The sequence below is a fragment of the Gorilla gorilla genome, chromosome 10 (assembly GCF_029281585.2).
Source record: "Gorilla gorilla gorilla isolate KB3781 chromosome 10, NHGRI_mGorGor1-v2.1_pri, whole genome shotgun sequence".
NCBI classification, from domain to species: Eukaryota; Metazoa; Chordata; class Mammalia; order Primates; family Hominidae; genus Gorilla; species Gorilla gorilla.
In genome coordinates, this window is record NC_073234.2 from 95715666 (window position 1) to 95731951 (window position 16286).

The following is a 16286-nucleotide window of genomic DNA, read 5'->3' on the forward strand; positions in this document are numbered from 1 at the left end:
GAGCTTATTATGTTTAAAAATATCTAAGAGCATGTAATGTGAGGTTTCATGTCTTTAAAGTGCCTTCTCCTTTCCCAAACTGTCTTCATTACTGCTGAAAATCCTTTAAGATTATATCTACAGATTGGCCTGATACTTGATTAAACAGAAAAGCCTGTGTTTTCCCAGGTTAAATGGTTGACTATTTAGGACATGCTTACACTTTTCTTAAGTGCTTTTAAGAGTGTAGCAGTTACTGTTCATCTGAAAATAACCATAAAGTGTCAACATCCTGATTCAGAACAGGGGTAGATGTTTGAATCATGAGTAGTAGTAAGGATAGAGTGGCAATAAAAAGCCTTATGATACAAAGTGTTTGCTTGCACAGAATTAAGTCAATTTGTCCAGCAGCACGAAAAGTAACTTGAGATTCAAAAATGTAGCCTTCTGCACCATAGCTTGCGGCCTGGGCTGATGTACAAATTTATTAAGAGAATGGCCTTAATTAATTTAAAGTAAAGTCTATGAGAAATTGAGAAGGCCTAGAACAACATGCCCCCCACCATGGCCAACCGTCTTAAAATAAAGTAGAATAAAATGAAAAAGAGACAAATTTTCTATCTCTTTTATGAATTTTCCTTTTTGCCTGTATGATGAAGTAATGCTGACATTAACTACTTTTATTTTTTAAATGTGAGTTATAAAATAAAAATATAGATTAACAATTATTTCAACTGCCTTTTAAATAGAAATTCTGAAATCAGGAATGAAATGGTTATTATATTTAAATATTTCTTGAAAGAATAGGGATAAATTTTAAAATAATTTAGGTTATACACAATTAGAATCACAAGCCAATAAACACTGTTATTTAAATATTTCTTTAAACTTTTTGGCGATAAGGGAGTAGAAGGAAGAATAAACACGTCTCAAGGAAGGAGGTATATAAGTAATATGATTTGTTGTTTTATAATTAGTGAGGAAATATTAGAGCAAGACCTTTGACACTTGGTTAAATTAGATAATTTTGTAGTAGAAACAGATACCTATTTGCTTCTTCACTCTCTATTGTTTTGTTTCATATTTGCCTCTCAGTTCTAGTATGAAACCTAGCATATACAAACACACCATACATGTGTATGTATTTTTATCATTTTAGATAAGTATACACTATACACATGTATGTATTTTTAATCATTTTAGATAAACTTAGGGTCATTTTCAGATGGAACATTTTGTGTCACAAGAAGCCTTTGCATCTTGATTTGACTTTTTATTCAATAGAATAATATTGTACTTAATAAATACAGCAGATTTTAATATGCTAAATAGTAACTTTCTTTTTGATTTTTAGATAGGGAGTACCTGGCACTACAATTGCACCACATATGAATGTGTTAAAACTGATGAAGGAGCAATAATTCTGAACTACACTATGGTCTGTCCCCCTTTTAATGAGACTGAATGCAAAATGGTTTGTACTTTATTGTATCTAAGAAAATTTAGTATTATATAATTTAGAAAATATACATTACTATTTTCTAAGGTCATACTTTCATTGTGGCTTATACATAATGGCAAATGTGTTATTTTCATGAATGAATAAAAGCTCTGTTCTATTTTTCCCATTTGAAACTTTGAGTTATATACGGCGTTCCAGATAATTCTGTCTTTGAATAGATACTTTGCAATCGTTGGGTTTTTATCTATAGATCCAAAGATTATAGAAAAATCATTTGGTCAGCAGACTTGGCCTTCCCTTTAATATGGATTAATAAGCTAAGGAATCAGAGCTTGGCCAATTTTCTTTCTTAAACAAACAGTGAGATTTTTGATGTCATTCAACTGTAATGCATGCTCGCCTGTATGACGTTTGCCCTAGCTTTTCTGGTCACAGGTCACTGAAAAATTTAGTACAAGTCACAGGATTGCCTGTTCTTATGTCTTGCTCTATCAGTTTCCCTATTCTTTCAGAGAAGAGTTTACTGGAAAAGTAGATTTGTGAACATAATATAATTTTTATTTTGCAAGATTTTTGTAGCTTTATTTATTTAGACAATAATAATTCCTAATGAAAACTAGGCTTTGTTCCGTTGTATAGAGAAATAGTACAGTCTAGTCTCATTGATTTTTTTTCAGGATGTACCTTTTCAATGATGACGGCTGGCTGGCTAGCTAGATATAACACGTACTAAAGTCACAGAATTTCAGCTCTGGAAAAAACTTGGGCATCATCTTGTTTCACAGACTAATATTTATAGCGTAAATCATTCTCTTATTTCAATTGCAGTTAGTAGGTTGCTAAAGCAATTAGTAATTCTTGTAAAAATTTAGTCTTAGACAAGAGTCCTTCCAAGGAAGGAAATATTTTTTCATAAAAACTATCAAAGAAAAAGATGTACAATTTTAACATTCAGTTATATTCAGAAACTCAAGTCAAATGGAAGTAGTTTAGATTATTTCAAGGAGTTGAAAATATATAATGGTCATTATTTAGAATAGCTGTTATTATTTTGTTTTAGTAAGAATATTTTGTGGCATTTAAAGTGTCCTTTTAAGTAGAATAATCCTTTTACACTCTTTTCCATAGTACCAATGTATAAATAATGTAATTTTAAACAAAATATCTACTCCAGATTTTAAAAACAAGTTCTTTTTAGTAATAGTTAAATTCCAACTATTTTTCTATAAAGGCTTTGTGGTATTTGATAAAAGTTTTAGAAAAGTTAGTTTTCTTTTTCTAGCATAAGGGAACATGGAAGAACACCATATTCTTTGACTTTATTCCTTTTTTCTCTTTCTAGAATGAAGGGATTGTGAAGCTTTATAATGAAGGCTGTTGCAAGATCTGTAAGTGAGAGCACATTCCATGCATTTACTTGGTAGATTAGTTTTAATTGCTCATAGTGATTATGGGTTTTCTCATAAAATTCAATTCCTATGATGCAAAGAGAGAAACAAATTTTATAAAATATTTTTGTATTGTATGTTTTTTGTATCATATGGTTAATAATTTTGTAATTTAGTCTTTAACTTAAAGGTTTTTGTATCATATGGTTAATAATTTTGTAAATTAGTCTTTGACTTCTGGAGTGTAAAGAAAGTGTTTTCATTTAGATTAATTTTAATTTAAATATTAATTTTTTATTGTGGCATATTACAAAAGGTATTTCATAAGATTTCAGTATATTTAAAATTTAGAAATGTTTTGTGATCATATTTGTTTGAACCATGCTGAACTTAAACAAGTAGATTACAGTTAGAATGGCATTGTGACTCCAAAAACAACATATGGGTGCAGTATTTTTCAAACCTGTTTGAGTAAGTGTATAGTTTTGTACAATAAATTTGGATAATATTTTAGTAAATAATATTTATATCCTTTTCATAAAAGTTCTCATAATTATTTTCATAATTAAAGCTATCTGAATGCAATATATTTTTTATTAGCTTGGATTATAAGGTTTATTTCATAGTAATTTTTTTTTTTTTAGTGAGACGGAGTTTTGCTCTATTGCCCAGGCCGGGGCGTAGTGGCATGATCTTAGCTCACTGCAACCTCTTCCTGCCGGGTCCAAGCAATTCTCATGCCTCAGCCTCCTGAGTAGCTGGGATTACATGCGTGCGCCATCACGTCCGGCTAATTTTTATATTTTTAGTAGAGATGGGGTTTCAGTGTTGGCCAGGTTGGCCTCAAACTCCTGGCCTCAAGTGATCTGCCCACTTCGGCCTCCCAAAGTGCTGGGTTTACTATTTCATACTAATTTTGAATAATTTTAAGGACTGAAATAGAATAGAGGGTTTTCCATGAAACCACATTTATTTTTTCTTTTTAAAGTGTTTGTGAATTCATCTCAATATAAAAATAGAAATTTTGAGAAAATTAGCATAGACAGTAATTTTAAAATTTAAAGAAGCTTTTAGGAAAGGGGCACAACAAAGTTCAGTTTAATAATACCATGCTGTAATCACAGCACTTTGGGAGGCCAAGTTGGGTGGATCACAAGGTCAGAAGATCGAGACCATCCTGGCCAACATGGTGAAACCCCGTCTCTACTAAAAATACAAAAATTAGCTGGACATAGCAGCATGTGCCTGTGATCCCAGCTACTTGGGAGGCTGAGGCAGGAGAATCACTTGAACCCGAGAGGCGGAGGTTACAGTGAGCCAAGATCACGCCACTGCACTCCAGCCTGGTGACAGAGCTAGACTCTGTCTCCAAAACAAACAAACAAACAAACAAACTGTGGTATAGGGCCAGATTCTTAGATATGAACTGACATGCATCTTGAGGAAGATTTCTGAATTTCTTTCATGAAAGACTAAATCCCATAAATATGTAAGAGTAGTCTTATATTTTTAGATATGTAGAGTCATACTGAACAGAATATTAGAATGTATTAAAATATTAATACAAATACTATGTAATATATACTATCTATATACAATATATAATATGTAATATATTATAATTTATTACTACCAAAATCTAATAGGTTCTGACATTAGCTTGATTTTCCACTTAGTGGGGTTAAATAATTTGTCCAAGTCATACCTCTTGTAAGTGATAATGCTAGGAATCTACTGCGGGTCTGATTTCCCGTCCTGCTTCTTAACTCTTCATGGTATTCTGGAACATTGCCAGGACAAGTTTTAGGAGAGGGCAGAGGCTGAATGATAAGCTCTGCTGAAGTGGCAGGACTAGAATGACTGAATTTTTATTTACATAATGTCTAAAAAGCCAAACTCAATGCACACATATACACCGACAACAAGCAAAAAAGTCCAACATAGGATGGCCTGACATCTAATTTGTTATGACATTAGTTTGCAGGGCTGCTGTAACAAACCAAAAAGTGGTTGGAAATAGAAATTTATGGAGATTAGGACTCCAAAACCAAGATGTCAGCAGGGCTCATTCCTTGGAGGTGTTATGAGAGAGAGATCTGCTCCAAACCTCTTTCCTTGGCATGTAGATGGCCATCTTCATGCTCACATGTTGTTTTTCCTGTATGTGTGTCTAACTCCAGATTTCCACTTTTTACGTGAACACCAGTAATATTGAATTAGCACCTCCTAATGATCTCATTTTTACTCAATTATCCCTGCAAAGATCTTGTGTCCAAATAAGATCACATTCTAAGATACACAGGCATTTTAAGACACAATTCAACCCATGATAATTGTATTGCAAAGACTTTTAGGGATAGCATAATATCACCTATATATTTTTAATTACTAAGGCTTTAATTAGATACACACTGATTAAAAACATTCTGTTCATTAGAAATAAGCACGTTTTCATTCAGAATTCTCTAAATCAAATATAAACTAATATGAATCAAATAGTCATTGTATCAGGGACTCAAGGAATGAAATTTAGCTTTAGAATATGAGGAAATTTAAGATTTCACTTTTTTTTTCCATCTTCTTCTTCAGAGTCTAGACTCTTCCTTAGGTATGAGATGCAGGAATAGAGTCACATGGCAATGTTAAGGCCCTGGCTTCTGTATCCCCATGTTAATTATTAGGGAAGTGAGTACAGTTATGTTATCTCAGGGCAGACAGGGGAATATCTCTGTGACTAATCATATGAATGACCACTATTGCCTGCCACACACTGACACTCTATTAAGCACATTGCTGACAGGACCACACCTAATCCTCACAACAGTTCTGGAAGGCAGGTATGTTTTCCCTACAGATGAGAAATAGAAGGTTCAGAGAGAAGCTGATCATAGTAGTAAATAATAAATTTAGGCCTGTCCAGTATCTGGGCCCAGGATCTTTCAACTCTGCTAAGTTCTTTGAAGTTGCAGAATAATAACAAGCCACTTCAGTTTCTCTCATCTGACGTGAAAGGACTCGTAATGTAGTTTCTGCTGGCATATTAGAAAACCCTTTCCTGCCGCCTTTGCTTTCTGAAGACTAGGCTGTGTTGAAGAGATTGTGGAGGTTGGATACTATTGCAGGTTCTGTGTTGAATAAAATCTGTTACAATAAAGTTTTTGAGGAATGAATTAGAAATGACTCTTGGTACAAACAAACTCAGCTAATGATAAATTGTTGCTGCCCTGGTTTCATTTACTGAATGAATTAACTCGTTGGGTTTTTACTGGGTGCCTACATGACAAACATCTTTTTAGCCACTGGGACCACAATAGTGAATGAAGCAATATCTGCATGGAGTGTGCTCATTATCAAGAAGGGGAAGAAACACTGAACCCATAAATATATTCTAATATGTCATTTAGTGATGAGTGGTATAAAGAAAAATAATGTAGAATAAAAGGAGTGGAGAATGAGAGGAGCTGGGTTGCTAACTTAAGCAGGGGCTTAGAAAATGCCTTGGTGATGGGGCGTCATTTGAGTAGAGACTGAGTGTCCTTGGGAAGCCACCCAGATGGTGAAGAGTGTTCAAAGTGGGAAGCCACCCAGATGGTGAAGAGTGTTCAAAGTGGAGGAAATAGCAAAATGTGGCTATTGCACGGAAAGTGAGAGGAGGAAGGTGATAGAAAGAAGAGGGTGAGGCATCTTATAGGTCATGTTAAAGATGATTTTTTTCATTGACTATTCTTTATTCTTGAACTTACGTAAGAATGGAAGGGCTAAGGAAATAATCACTGAGTGAAAGCACCATAAGGGGCAGAACAGCCTGCACTCAACCAACAGCACTGAGCCTCGAGTCACACCATGAGCAAGAGGTCAGTGAAAAGAGATAGAACCAGCATAGGAGACTGAGGAGGAGCCATGAGTGAGATAGGATGAAAACCAAAACAGGTGAGCTCAGGAAGCCAAGTATGGAGGGTGCATTAAAGAGTGTGTTGTGCACATGTACCCTAAAACTTAAAGTATAATAATAATAAAATTAAAAAAAAGAGGACAGAGTAATGGACTGGGTCAAATACTGCTGAGAAGTCAGATAGGGTGAGAACTGAGAGATGATCTTGAAATTTAGCAATTTGGAGGTCATGAGTGACCTTGAGGACAGTAACCCTTCCGTCAATCTTAGCTACCCATCTCTCCTTCAAGCAGAGTAGCTTAATCTTTATCTATTTTACATGTTGAGATTGTTTTAAATTAGGATTTCATGGCTAAATGTATTTGAAAATTGGGATATAAGTTCACTCTTTTGTAAGTAAGGAAACTCAGCAGGATAGTTCAGTGATTTTCCTAAAGTAACAAAGCAAGTTGGAATAGAGAGAACCTTGGTTTTTGCATCTTGATTCAGGGATTACATCCACTATTATACATCATTAAATATAGATGCTTGCATGTAATAGCACGTGATAATCCATTACACACACAGACACATATTAAGATATCATGAATGCATACAAAGTGTTTTCATTTGAAATTATAAAAGACCATTTCAGAGCCATAAAATCAAGTATGACTCATCCATACACTTCAATATGGTTGATAAGTGATTCTATTAAAATTTTGCATTATTTTATATTAATGTCCATTAAGATAATGTGGTTTTAAATCTCTCAATTTTTATTTTAAAATTGATGTATATATGTAGTTATGCATTAATTACGTATGCATATATCTACTTATACACTTTATGGTTTATTCCAAAAATTATTTTAAACACATATATGCCACACACAGGTTGATGTTAGCATTATTACATGTGTGGAATATTTCTGATTTCTGATTGTGATAATTATTCTAAGACAATAAGATATAAAGTGGAAATCAATAAGTGTAAAGCCAGAAAATATAAGAAAATCTATTTAGAAGGTGAAAATAAATATTGCACATAAAAATGTAAGAGAGAAGTTTTAAATATGTTTCAATACTGGAATATATTTTATATAAATACACCAATTTTCAACTGTAAATGTATTCATATATTTAATTTAAGAAACAATTTAACGTAGGCCTTTGATGAATAAATACATTTTATATTTTATCAGGCAAACGAGAAGAAAGAATATGCCAGAAAGTGATCATTAAATCGGTCATAAGGAAACAGGACTGTATGAGCCAAAGCCCTGTAAGTGGAAAAATGTCATTTGCTACATAAATGCACACATCTTTTTAGAAAGTATATGTGTTACAGAAAGAAGAAGTTTGTAAGCCAACAAAATGCCAATGCTTAACAATATTTAACTGAGATTATTCCTACATTCTAATGTTGCGATATTCTGTTTGTGAAGAAGTATGAATTATTCTTAGCATAATCAGCAGTTCTGAATGATGGTTGCAATCCAGAGGGATAGAAATTGAATCTAAATGTATTTGACTACATGTTCTTTTCACTATGCAGTTTTACTCAGCAAAAAGAGTTCTGCTTCTAACTTTGTCCCTTTTAATATGACCTGCAGCGTGCTTGAGCCACGATATGACACAGGTTACAATAGATTAACTATATTGTGATTAACAGATTCCATATAGATTTATGTTGAGTTATGTGTGCACATTTAATGCTTTGAATGCTATGTTGAGCATTGCCATGAAACGTCCCTTTGACTGATGTGAATGATGTTTCATTTATTGTTTTTTACGATCTTGCAACATGCAGAAGCTTGAGGGTTGGAGTGATGAGGAAGAAAGCTTTTCATCAGATTTTCTTAGTGGAATCAAATAATAACCAGTACTTTTAAAAGTTTAAGACTTTTTTTCTCATTGTCACTTCTTACAGATAAATGTTGCATCTTGTGACGGCAAATGCCCATCAGCTACCATATATAACATCAATATTGAAAGTCACCTAAGATTCTGCAAGTGTTGTCGTGAAAATGGAGTACGAAACTTGTCTGTGCCTCTGTATTGCTCAGGAAATGGCACTGAAATTATGTACACTCTCCAGGAACCCATAGACTGTACATGCCAGTGGAATTAAACCCTTGGGTTCCAAGAGCTCTATACAACATCATAACGTCAGATAGAATTAACTTTTATTACTATTACTTAGGCATGTGGCAGATTTATGCTGTTTAACAATACTGTATTTTTCAGACTTGGAATGTGGAAATTTAGCAATTTGTACAAAATATATACAGTTTCAATAGCAAAATTAAATTTATTGCTTTACTCTATTTTAGAAAATCAAATGACTGTAAGTTGTTCAGCTGAAATGCTGTTATGTATTTAATTACAACTTGGTGCAGATACAGTATATTCTCATCAACTGGAAGGTTATTTTGCAAAATTCCTTCAATTTCACTCAGTAGCTCTTTTTTTCTTAATTTGCAAAGTCTGCTATAGCTATCCAAATTAAGGTACATTTTAATATGTACTCCTTAATCTGGTAAATGTGATCAGTTAAAATTGTCATCTAGATAGCAATAAAGAGTGATATGCTTAGAGATAGATAATAGATTATTTAAAACCTGAATGGTTTATAGAGAAGTCATTATAAATTCCCCTCATTTTGCAGGTGTAACAGATAACCACAGAAGCTGTGTGACTCGTACAAATTTATTCAGTGTAATAATATAGTAAATTCATGTTAACAGTTGGATTAAATTCTAGCTCTCTCTTATTCCAGTACTATATCACTTTTAAAATCCTGAGCAGTATGTAGTAAGAGTATATCACAGAATCTTTCATTCTTAAAGAGTTTGCATTGGATAGAATTAAGTATTTTAAGTTTAACATATTTGAAAAATGCCCCCCATACATTGTTATTCCAATAGTAAGGAGCAGGGAAATATAGCATCATTTGCTAAATAGAGGAGATAGATCTCGAACTGTTATTTTTTATATAATTAAAACTGCTATTAAATGTGTTGTCAGCATTTAACATTTAGCTACTGTCTCATTAATATTTAATTTTGAGGATGTACTTGCATACTGTTGAAGTTGAGTGCTGTTTTGCTGTTAATGCTGCTGCTTTGCCAATGAAGAATGAAATAAATTTATCTGAATGTATCAATAACTTTAAAATGGAATGCTGCACTTTTAAAATATGGTAGATCATTGACATTTGCAAGAAGAATGTATTGAGGTCTTTGGAAATGCCCAAATTCTTTGCCACCTGTAATTAAAAATTGTCTGAATTTTCTCCTCAGTATAAAGGAGTGAATGCCCTACTTAGTGTAATTGTATCAAGTGAAGTCAAACATCAACAAAAGAACAGTAAAGTCTCATTGCAAAGCAGATACTGGGCCTCAAGGGTGGGCTTAGGCTTAAACTAGATTATCTGCTTTCATATACTAATGTTTTCATTTCAAAATCATGTGTCCCCAAAATATTGCAACTTACTGAATATTTTAGATCTCTTGGGTTACTTAAATATGTGTGAAAAAATCAACATTGCATCTGCAAATCCCAGTGTTTACTGTATATGCAATTGATTTATCCTGTTTGTGCTTAATATAAGTGTTCCTGAGATGTTAACATTTCAATATTCTCTGATTCCTATTAACATATATATATATAAAATTAAATGTTCTTGGTTAAAATATATTAATATTTCACTTAAGAGAAAATGTTATGTATTTCAAATAGAAGTAACTAATGTTGTATATTGTCTATTGCCCATTTTTATTTCCATTTTCTGTAAAATATTCATTATTAAAAATATTAAGTAATCTTTAAACCTATTTGTGGAGAAATGGGAAACATTCTCCTAGAACTTTATAAACATTCAACAAATACAACAAATAAGCATTTAGGGCCTACATGTGCCAGGCACTATTATAAACTCTTGGGACACAGGCAAAACTAAACAGACACAGTCCTAACCCCCTTGATTCTTAGAGTCTAGCAAGAAAGCAGGCCTTAAATAGCCATACATATGATATGAGAATGTCCAGAAAGAGATCCCAAAACTTATTAGAATGTGGCATATCATAAAGATGACTCTGAAATCAGTGGAAGAGTGCAAATTAGCTCTTAATAGATGGTGTTGGGACAACTGAATGGTTACATAGATAAGGAAAAATTTGAATTCATACATCCATTGACATTAGGATAACCTCCAAATGAATCAGAGATTTAAATGTTCAAAAACAAAAGAAGATAGAAGTTACAAAAGAAAGTAGGGAAGAAATCTTAGATTGGGGAGAGGCATTCTAATTGTGACTCAGTATCCAGATACCCCAAATAGATGATTCATAGATTTAACAGTTAGAAAACTGAAAACAGACAAATTCTGCTTGGTAGAAAAAAGTCAAAAAAAGATAAAAGCAAAGAAACAATATATGTGACATATCATTGACACAGTCTAATCCTCCTGTATGTAAAGAACTCTTGCAAAAAATAACAAAAGGAAAAAATTAACAACCTGATAGAAAAATGAGCCAAAGATATAAACTGATAGCTGAAAGAAAAATAAGTAAGACTAGTGGATCCTTTAACAAAAAAGATAACTGAGCACACTTCTAGTTAATAAAAAATATTTTACATTCAATCTACAGAAATTCAATTTCTCACCTACCAGACTGGTAAAAAACCAGAAGTTTAATGATACTTTTATTTTTTAAGGCTCTGGGAAGATAAGCACTCTCACATGTCATTGATGGTAACACACAAAATTGTAGAAATCCTAGGGAAAACCTAGAAATGTATACTAATATTAGAAGTGATTTTTGGTTTGACCAAACTGCCTAGAATATATATCCTGTACAAATGCCTGTACAAATACAAAGTGGTATTTGTGAAGGTTATTAATTGCAGCATTGTTTGTAATAGAAAAGAACCAACAATAGTTGAATGAAGTATGTTAATCCACATGTGTAATACTATACATCTGTGAAAATAGAATGAAAAGTATATATTGGTGTGGGATGATTTCTAACACATTTTTAAATTGAATAATGTATTGAAATCTAGAACAGCATATTAGATTTCTAGGTGTTGTAAATTAAAAAGGGCCTAAATAAGAAAATATAATCATATTTACATAGGAAGTAAACAATGAGGTAATAAAATGGCAAAAACCAATGGTGGAGGTGGATCAGGGTAGATGAAGATTGGGATGCAAACAAGACTTCTCCATGTATATCTTAATATACATTTTGAGTTTTGAATTATGAATGTATTGCATTTCAAATATTTAAATTATATATATATATACTAATATAAATAAATGAACAATTCTAAGTTATGATACATGCTGCAAGGGAAGAGTAGAGGTTGCTGAGACAGTGACATAGCAAAATCTAATTTGGATTGGGTGAAAAGTAAAGGGAGGCCTCTGGGAAAATGATGTGTAAGCTGAGACCTGAAGGATGAGTGTGAGTCAAACAATAAAGCATTTCCAAGAGAAGGGAACAACATGCATCAAGATCTTTTGAGAGGAAAGGACAAAGGCTGACCAGGGAACTGATAAACAGAATTTTGTTTGTTTGTTTCTTTGTTTTGAGTAATGGGGAGTGTGGTATAGAATGAGGCTGGTGAGATGAACTGGGAAGCCAAGCAATGAACAAAAAGGCTGTTATGATGCTATTGCTATAGAACAGGTGAGAAATGGCAGTGACAGTGCAGATAGGAGAAATTGTCATATATAAGATATATTTCAGAGGTTAAGTCGAGGACTTGGTAATCATTATGACACAGAAAAGTGTTTTGAGAATGCCTCTGAGTTTGATCAGCAGCTGGATGAATGGAGGATAGAAACCTTGGACAGAAAGGTGAATTTTAGCTCTGAGATGGCAACGTTTAGAATCCATTTCTGAGCATGTTGATATGGCTGATTAGACAACTGAGTGAAGTTATCAGAACGTGGCTATCTCTACTGGTTTGGTGCTCAAAAAAATCTTTGTTGAAGTATTTTTAGGATTTGTTAATATATAAATTGTATGAAACTATGAGAATGAATGAAGTTATCTAGGGCAAGAGTATATAGTGAGAGGAAAACAGGATCCAACACTGAGTCTTGAAGACCTCTTACATCTAAGGGATTGTATAGAAAAAGAATGGCCAGGGAAAAGGACTGAGAAAGAATGGCCATAGAGGTTGAAGTAAAGCCTGGAACCTTGAAGGAGGTCATAGAACCAAGGCAATACAAGGCTATACAAGGGGCTGGAGTTATGGTCTGTCAAATGGTGAAGAGTCACTGAATGTATAGAAAGAAGAATTGGTGTTTCTTATGGACAAAAGCATAGTGAAGTGGGTTGAAAGCGGATTGGTAGGTGATCAATCTTTCTCGATACATGCACCACTCCACTTCTGCTCATGCAGAGATTCGCTTAGGCACATGCTCATATTTCTGCAGCTGGTGGTGCTGGACCTGCTTCTGCTTGCACCTTCATGGTGGATTCTTCCCACCAGGCTGTGGACACTGGAAGAGCACCGCGCATGCGCAGCTGACCCAGTCCCCACCATGGGCCTCCTTCCCTTCCTCTGATCACTGCTCAGTCTGCTTCTGTGGAGGAAGGACTCCATCCCTGCCCAGTGCCTGCCATGGGAGCTGTAGCTTCCACCACCACTTCTGGAAAGAAGCACGTGCCCTCATGAATGCCTTGATGAGCTGAGTAATACAGCTGGAAAGAGCAGAGGAGTTAATATCCTATGGGGTGAACTCTGATCAAGGAGTGACAGGCCCAGGAGTCAGCCAGTAAATTGCTCACCGTTGTTCCTCACTCCCAGTGATCTTTCCAAGATGTAGGCGTTCCATTTGGCCTTTCCAGGTACGTTTCTGTGAGTTGTGTCCTGCTGTCCAACAATCTGCCTTGTACTTGCTTTTGATCCTCTCCTATGTCATCTCACTTTCCTTAAGTTACTTCCTCCCAGTCTTCCCCACCTCAGGCTCTACTTCAACCTCTATGGCCATTCTTTCTCAGTCCCCTTCCTTGGCGGTTCACAGATCTCAATGCTGCGTGTGTGTGTGTGTTTATGTTGTGTATACATACACATACATATATACTTCCTGATAGGCTCAGAAATAAACATTAAAACTACAAGATGCAATTGTTTTGTTATTAAATCAGTAAAGACTTTTAACTGTATACTCTGTCATGTTGGGAGGGAGAAGAGTGAAAAACAGACTCTCATGTATTGATTGTAGAAAGTAAAATCAAAATAGCCACACAAATAATTTATTTCGGATATTTGGTTATTTATTTTTGCCTTTCTTTCTGCCTCTCCTGATCTTGAACATATATTTCTGTAATTTTTAAGTTCGTAAAAATTCTTATATTCTTATGCATTTTTTCTGCAGCAGAGATTTTATATGCTATATAGTAGTCCATTAAGTGAATATCACAATTGACTTAGCCAGTCTATTAATGGATATTTATTTCTATTTTTTTATTTAAATAAATCCTTAAGCATGAAGTGGAATTGAAGGATCAAGTGGTATCAACATGTGAAGAATTTCTTTTCCTATTGCCAAATTTGTCTTCCACAACTGGTGAATCAACTTTTGCTCCCACAAACACTATTTATGAGTTTGTTTCCTTTATCATCATCAATATTATGTAGTAACAGATAAACTCATTGATATAATAAGCAAAAAACATCAGCTCATATGATACTAGTATATGTATCTGAGCTTGACACTGAATTCAAACCTTTTTACATACTTACTGTAGTTCTTTTGTCTATTTTTCCTGTGTCTATTTTCTTCCTTGGTAATTTCAAACTATGCTCTATAAGGACAAACAATTTTACAAACTTTAACTTACCTAACACTACCTTTTAAAGGTTATATTACAATGAATGTAATCTAGCAATTTTGATTCTGTTTTTAAAAGTTAAATTATTAACAAAATAAAACCCGTCATTCATGTTAGTTTTAAGAGGTGAATCAAATTAATTACTAATTTATCAATTCAGTGAAGCTGAAAAGGAGAAGAGACAGACAGTCTCTTAAGTTGCTATGCCTACCAGCAGAAAAGAGGCTCTTAATAGGAACTGAAATGTTTTTGAGGTTTTTTTTTTCAGGCAATTAATTACCATGCAAAGTTTTAGCTTAATGTTCACGTTACATAGAAAATAACACTAAATTTTTGAAATCCAGATATTTCAACTAATTAAAATTGATATATTGAGAAGATTTGTGGTTATATTGTTGACCAAAAACAGTAAAACTGTGAAATATTTAAGGAGGTTTATTCAGTTTGTTCTGGGCCAATTGACTATGGCCCAAGGAACAGTCTCAAGAGGTCTTAAGAAAGTGTGCCTAAGGTGGTCAGGTTACAGTTTGAGGTGATACATTTTAGGGAAACAGTACTTACAAGCAAAGACATAAATTAACATATGGGATGTATACGTCAGTTTGGCCTACAGAGGCAGGATAAATTGAAGGTAGGGGCTTACAAATCATAGACAGATTCAAAAATTTCCTGATTGGCAGTTGGTTGAAAGAGTTAAGTTCTATCTAAAGACTTGAAGTCAGTAGAAAGAAATGCTTGAGTTAATACATTGGCAGTTGTAGAGACCAACTCCTTGTTAGGTAGATGAAACCTCTAGATTATAGCCTTCAGAGAGAGTAGATGGTAAATGTCTTCTTTCAGACCTTAAAAAAGTGTCAGGGCTGGGTGCAGCGGCTCACACCTGTAATCCCAGCACTTTGGGAGGCCGAGGCAGGCAGATCACAAGGCCAAGAGATCGAGAACATCCTGGCCAATATGTTGAAAACCCGTCTCTACTAAAAATACAAAAATTAGCTGGGCGTGGTGTCACGCCTGTAGAGGCAGGAGAATCTCTTGAACCCGGGAGGCAGAGGTTGCAGTGAGCCAAGATTGCACCACTGCACTCCATCCTGGGCGACAGAGCAAGATTCCAACTCAAAAATTAAAATAAAAAAGTGTCATACTCTCATTTAATCTCTCCTAGATCTGGGAAAGACCTAGAAAGGGAAAGAGATTCTCTATAGATGCAGATTTACCCCATAAGAGAAGAATTTGCAGGACCATTTCACAATATGTCCAAGAAATATATTTTGGGGTAAAATTAAATTTTATTTCCTTTAGGGTCTGCTATCTGTCATGTGATGCTATACCAGACTTAGGTTGGAATTTGGTATCTTATTGCCACACAGAGTCTGTTTTATCAGTCTTATGGTCTTCATTTCAATGTTAATACTAGTCAGTTGTACCTAAAGTCCAAAAGGGAGGAGACATAATGAGACTCGTATGACCTCCTTTCACCTTGTGCCAGGAATTCAGTTTTTCAGGTTTCTCTGGGGTCCTCTTGGCCCAGAGGGGGTCTGTTTAGTTGGTTTAGGGGTGGCTTAGGATTTAATTTTGTTTTACAACATATAGATTCAGATAATTTCAAAATACATAATAAGTATCATTGACCAGAGGGCCTGTAGCTCAAGTGGGTTAGGATTTATATTTGTGCTAATATTCCCAGACAGGGTTGCTGTGAATGGTTGTACAGTCTGGGCATTGTATAAAAGT

General features: G+C 34.2%; 1 protein-coding gene across 1 annotated transcript in view; it reads left to right on the plus strand.

Moving 5' to 3' along the window:
* Positions 1 to 10530, plus strand: part of OTOGL (otogelin like) — a 273380-nt gene extending 262850 nt beyond the window's left edge. Inside the window, exons 59-62 of the mRNA XM_031016545.3 lie at positions 1334 to 1453; positions 2784 to 2829; positions 7905 to 7984; positions 8633 to 10530. Of these exons, the coding sequence (XP_030872405.2) occupies positions 1334 to 1453; positions 2784 to 2829; positions 7905 to 7984; positions 8633 to 8833 (447 nt within the window). The 3' untranslated portion in view covers positions 8834 to 10530. The remainder of the gene's footprint in view (positions 1 to 1333; positions 1454 to 2783; positions 2830 to 7904; positions 7985 to 8632) is intronic.
* Positions 10531 to 16286: the final 5756 nt, after the last annotated feature.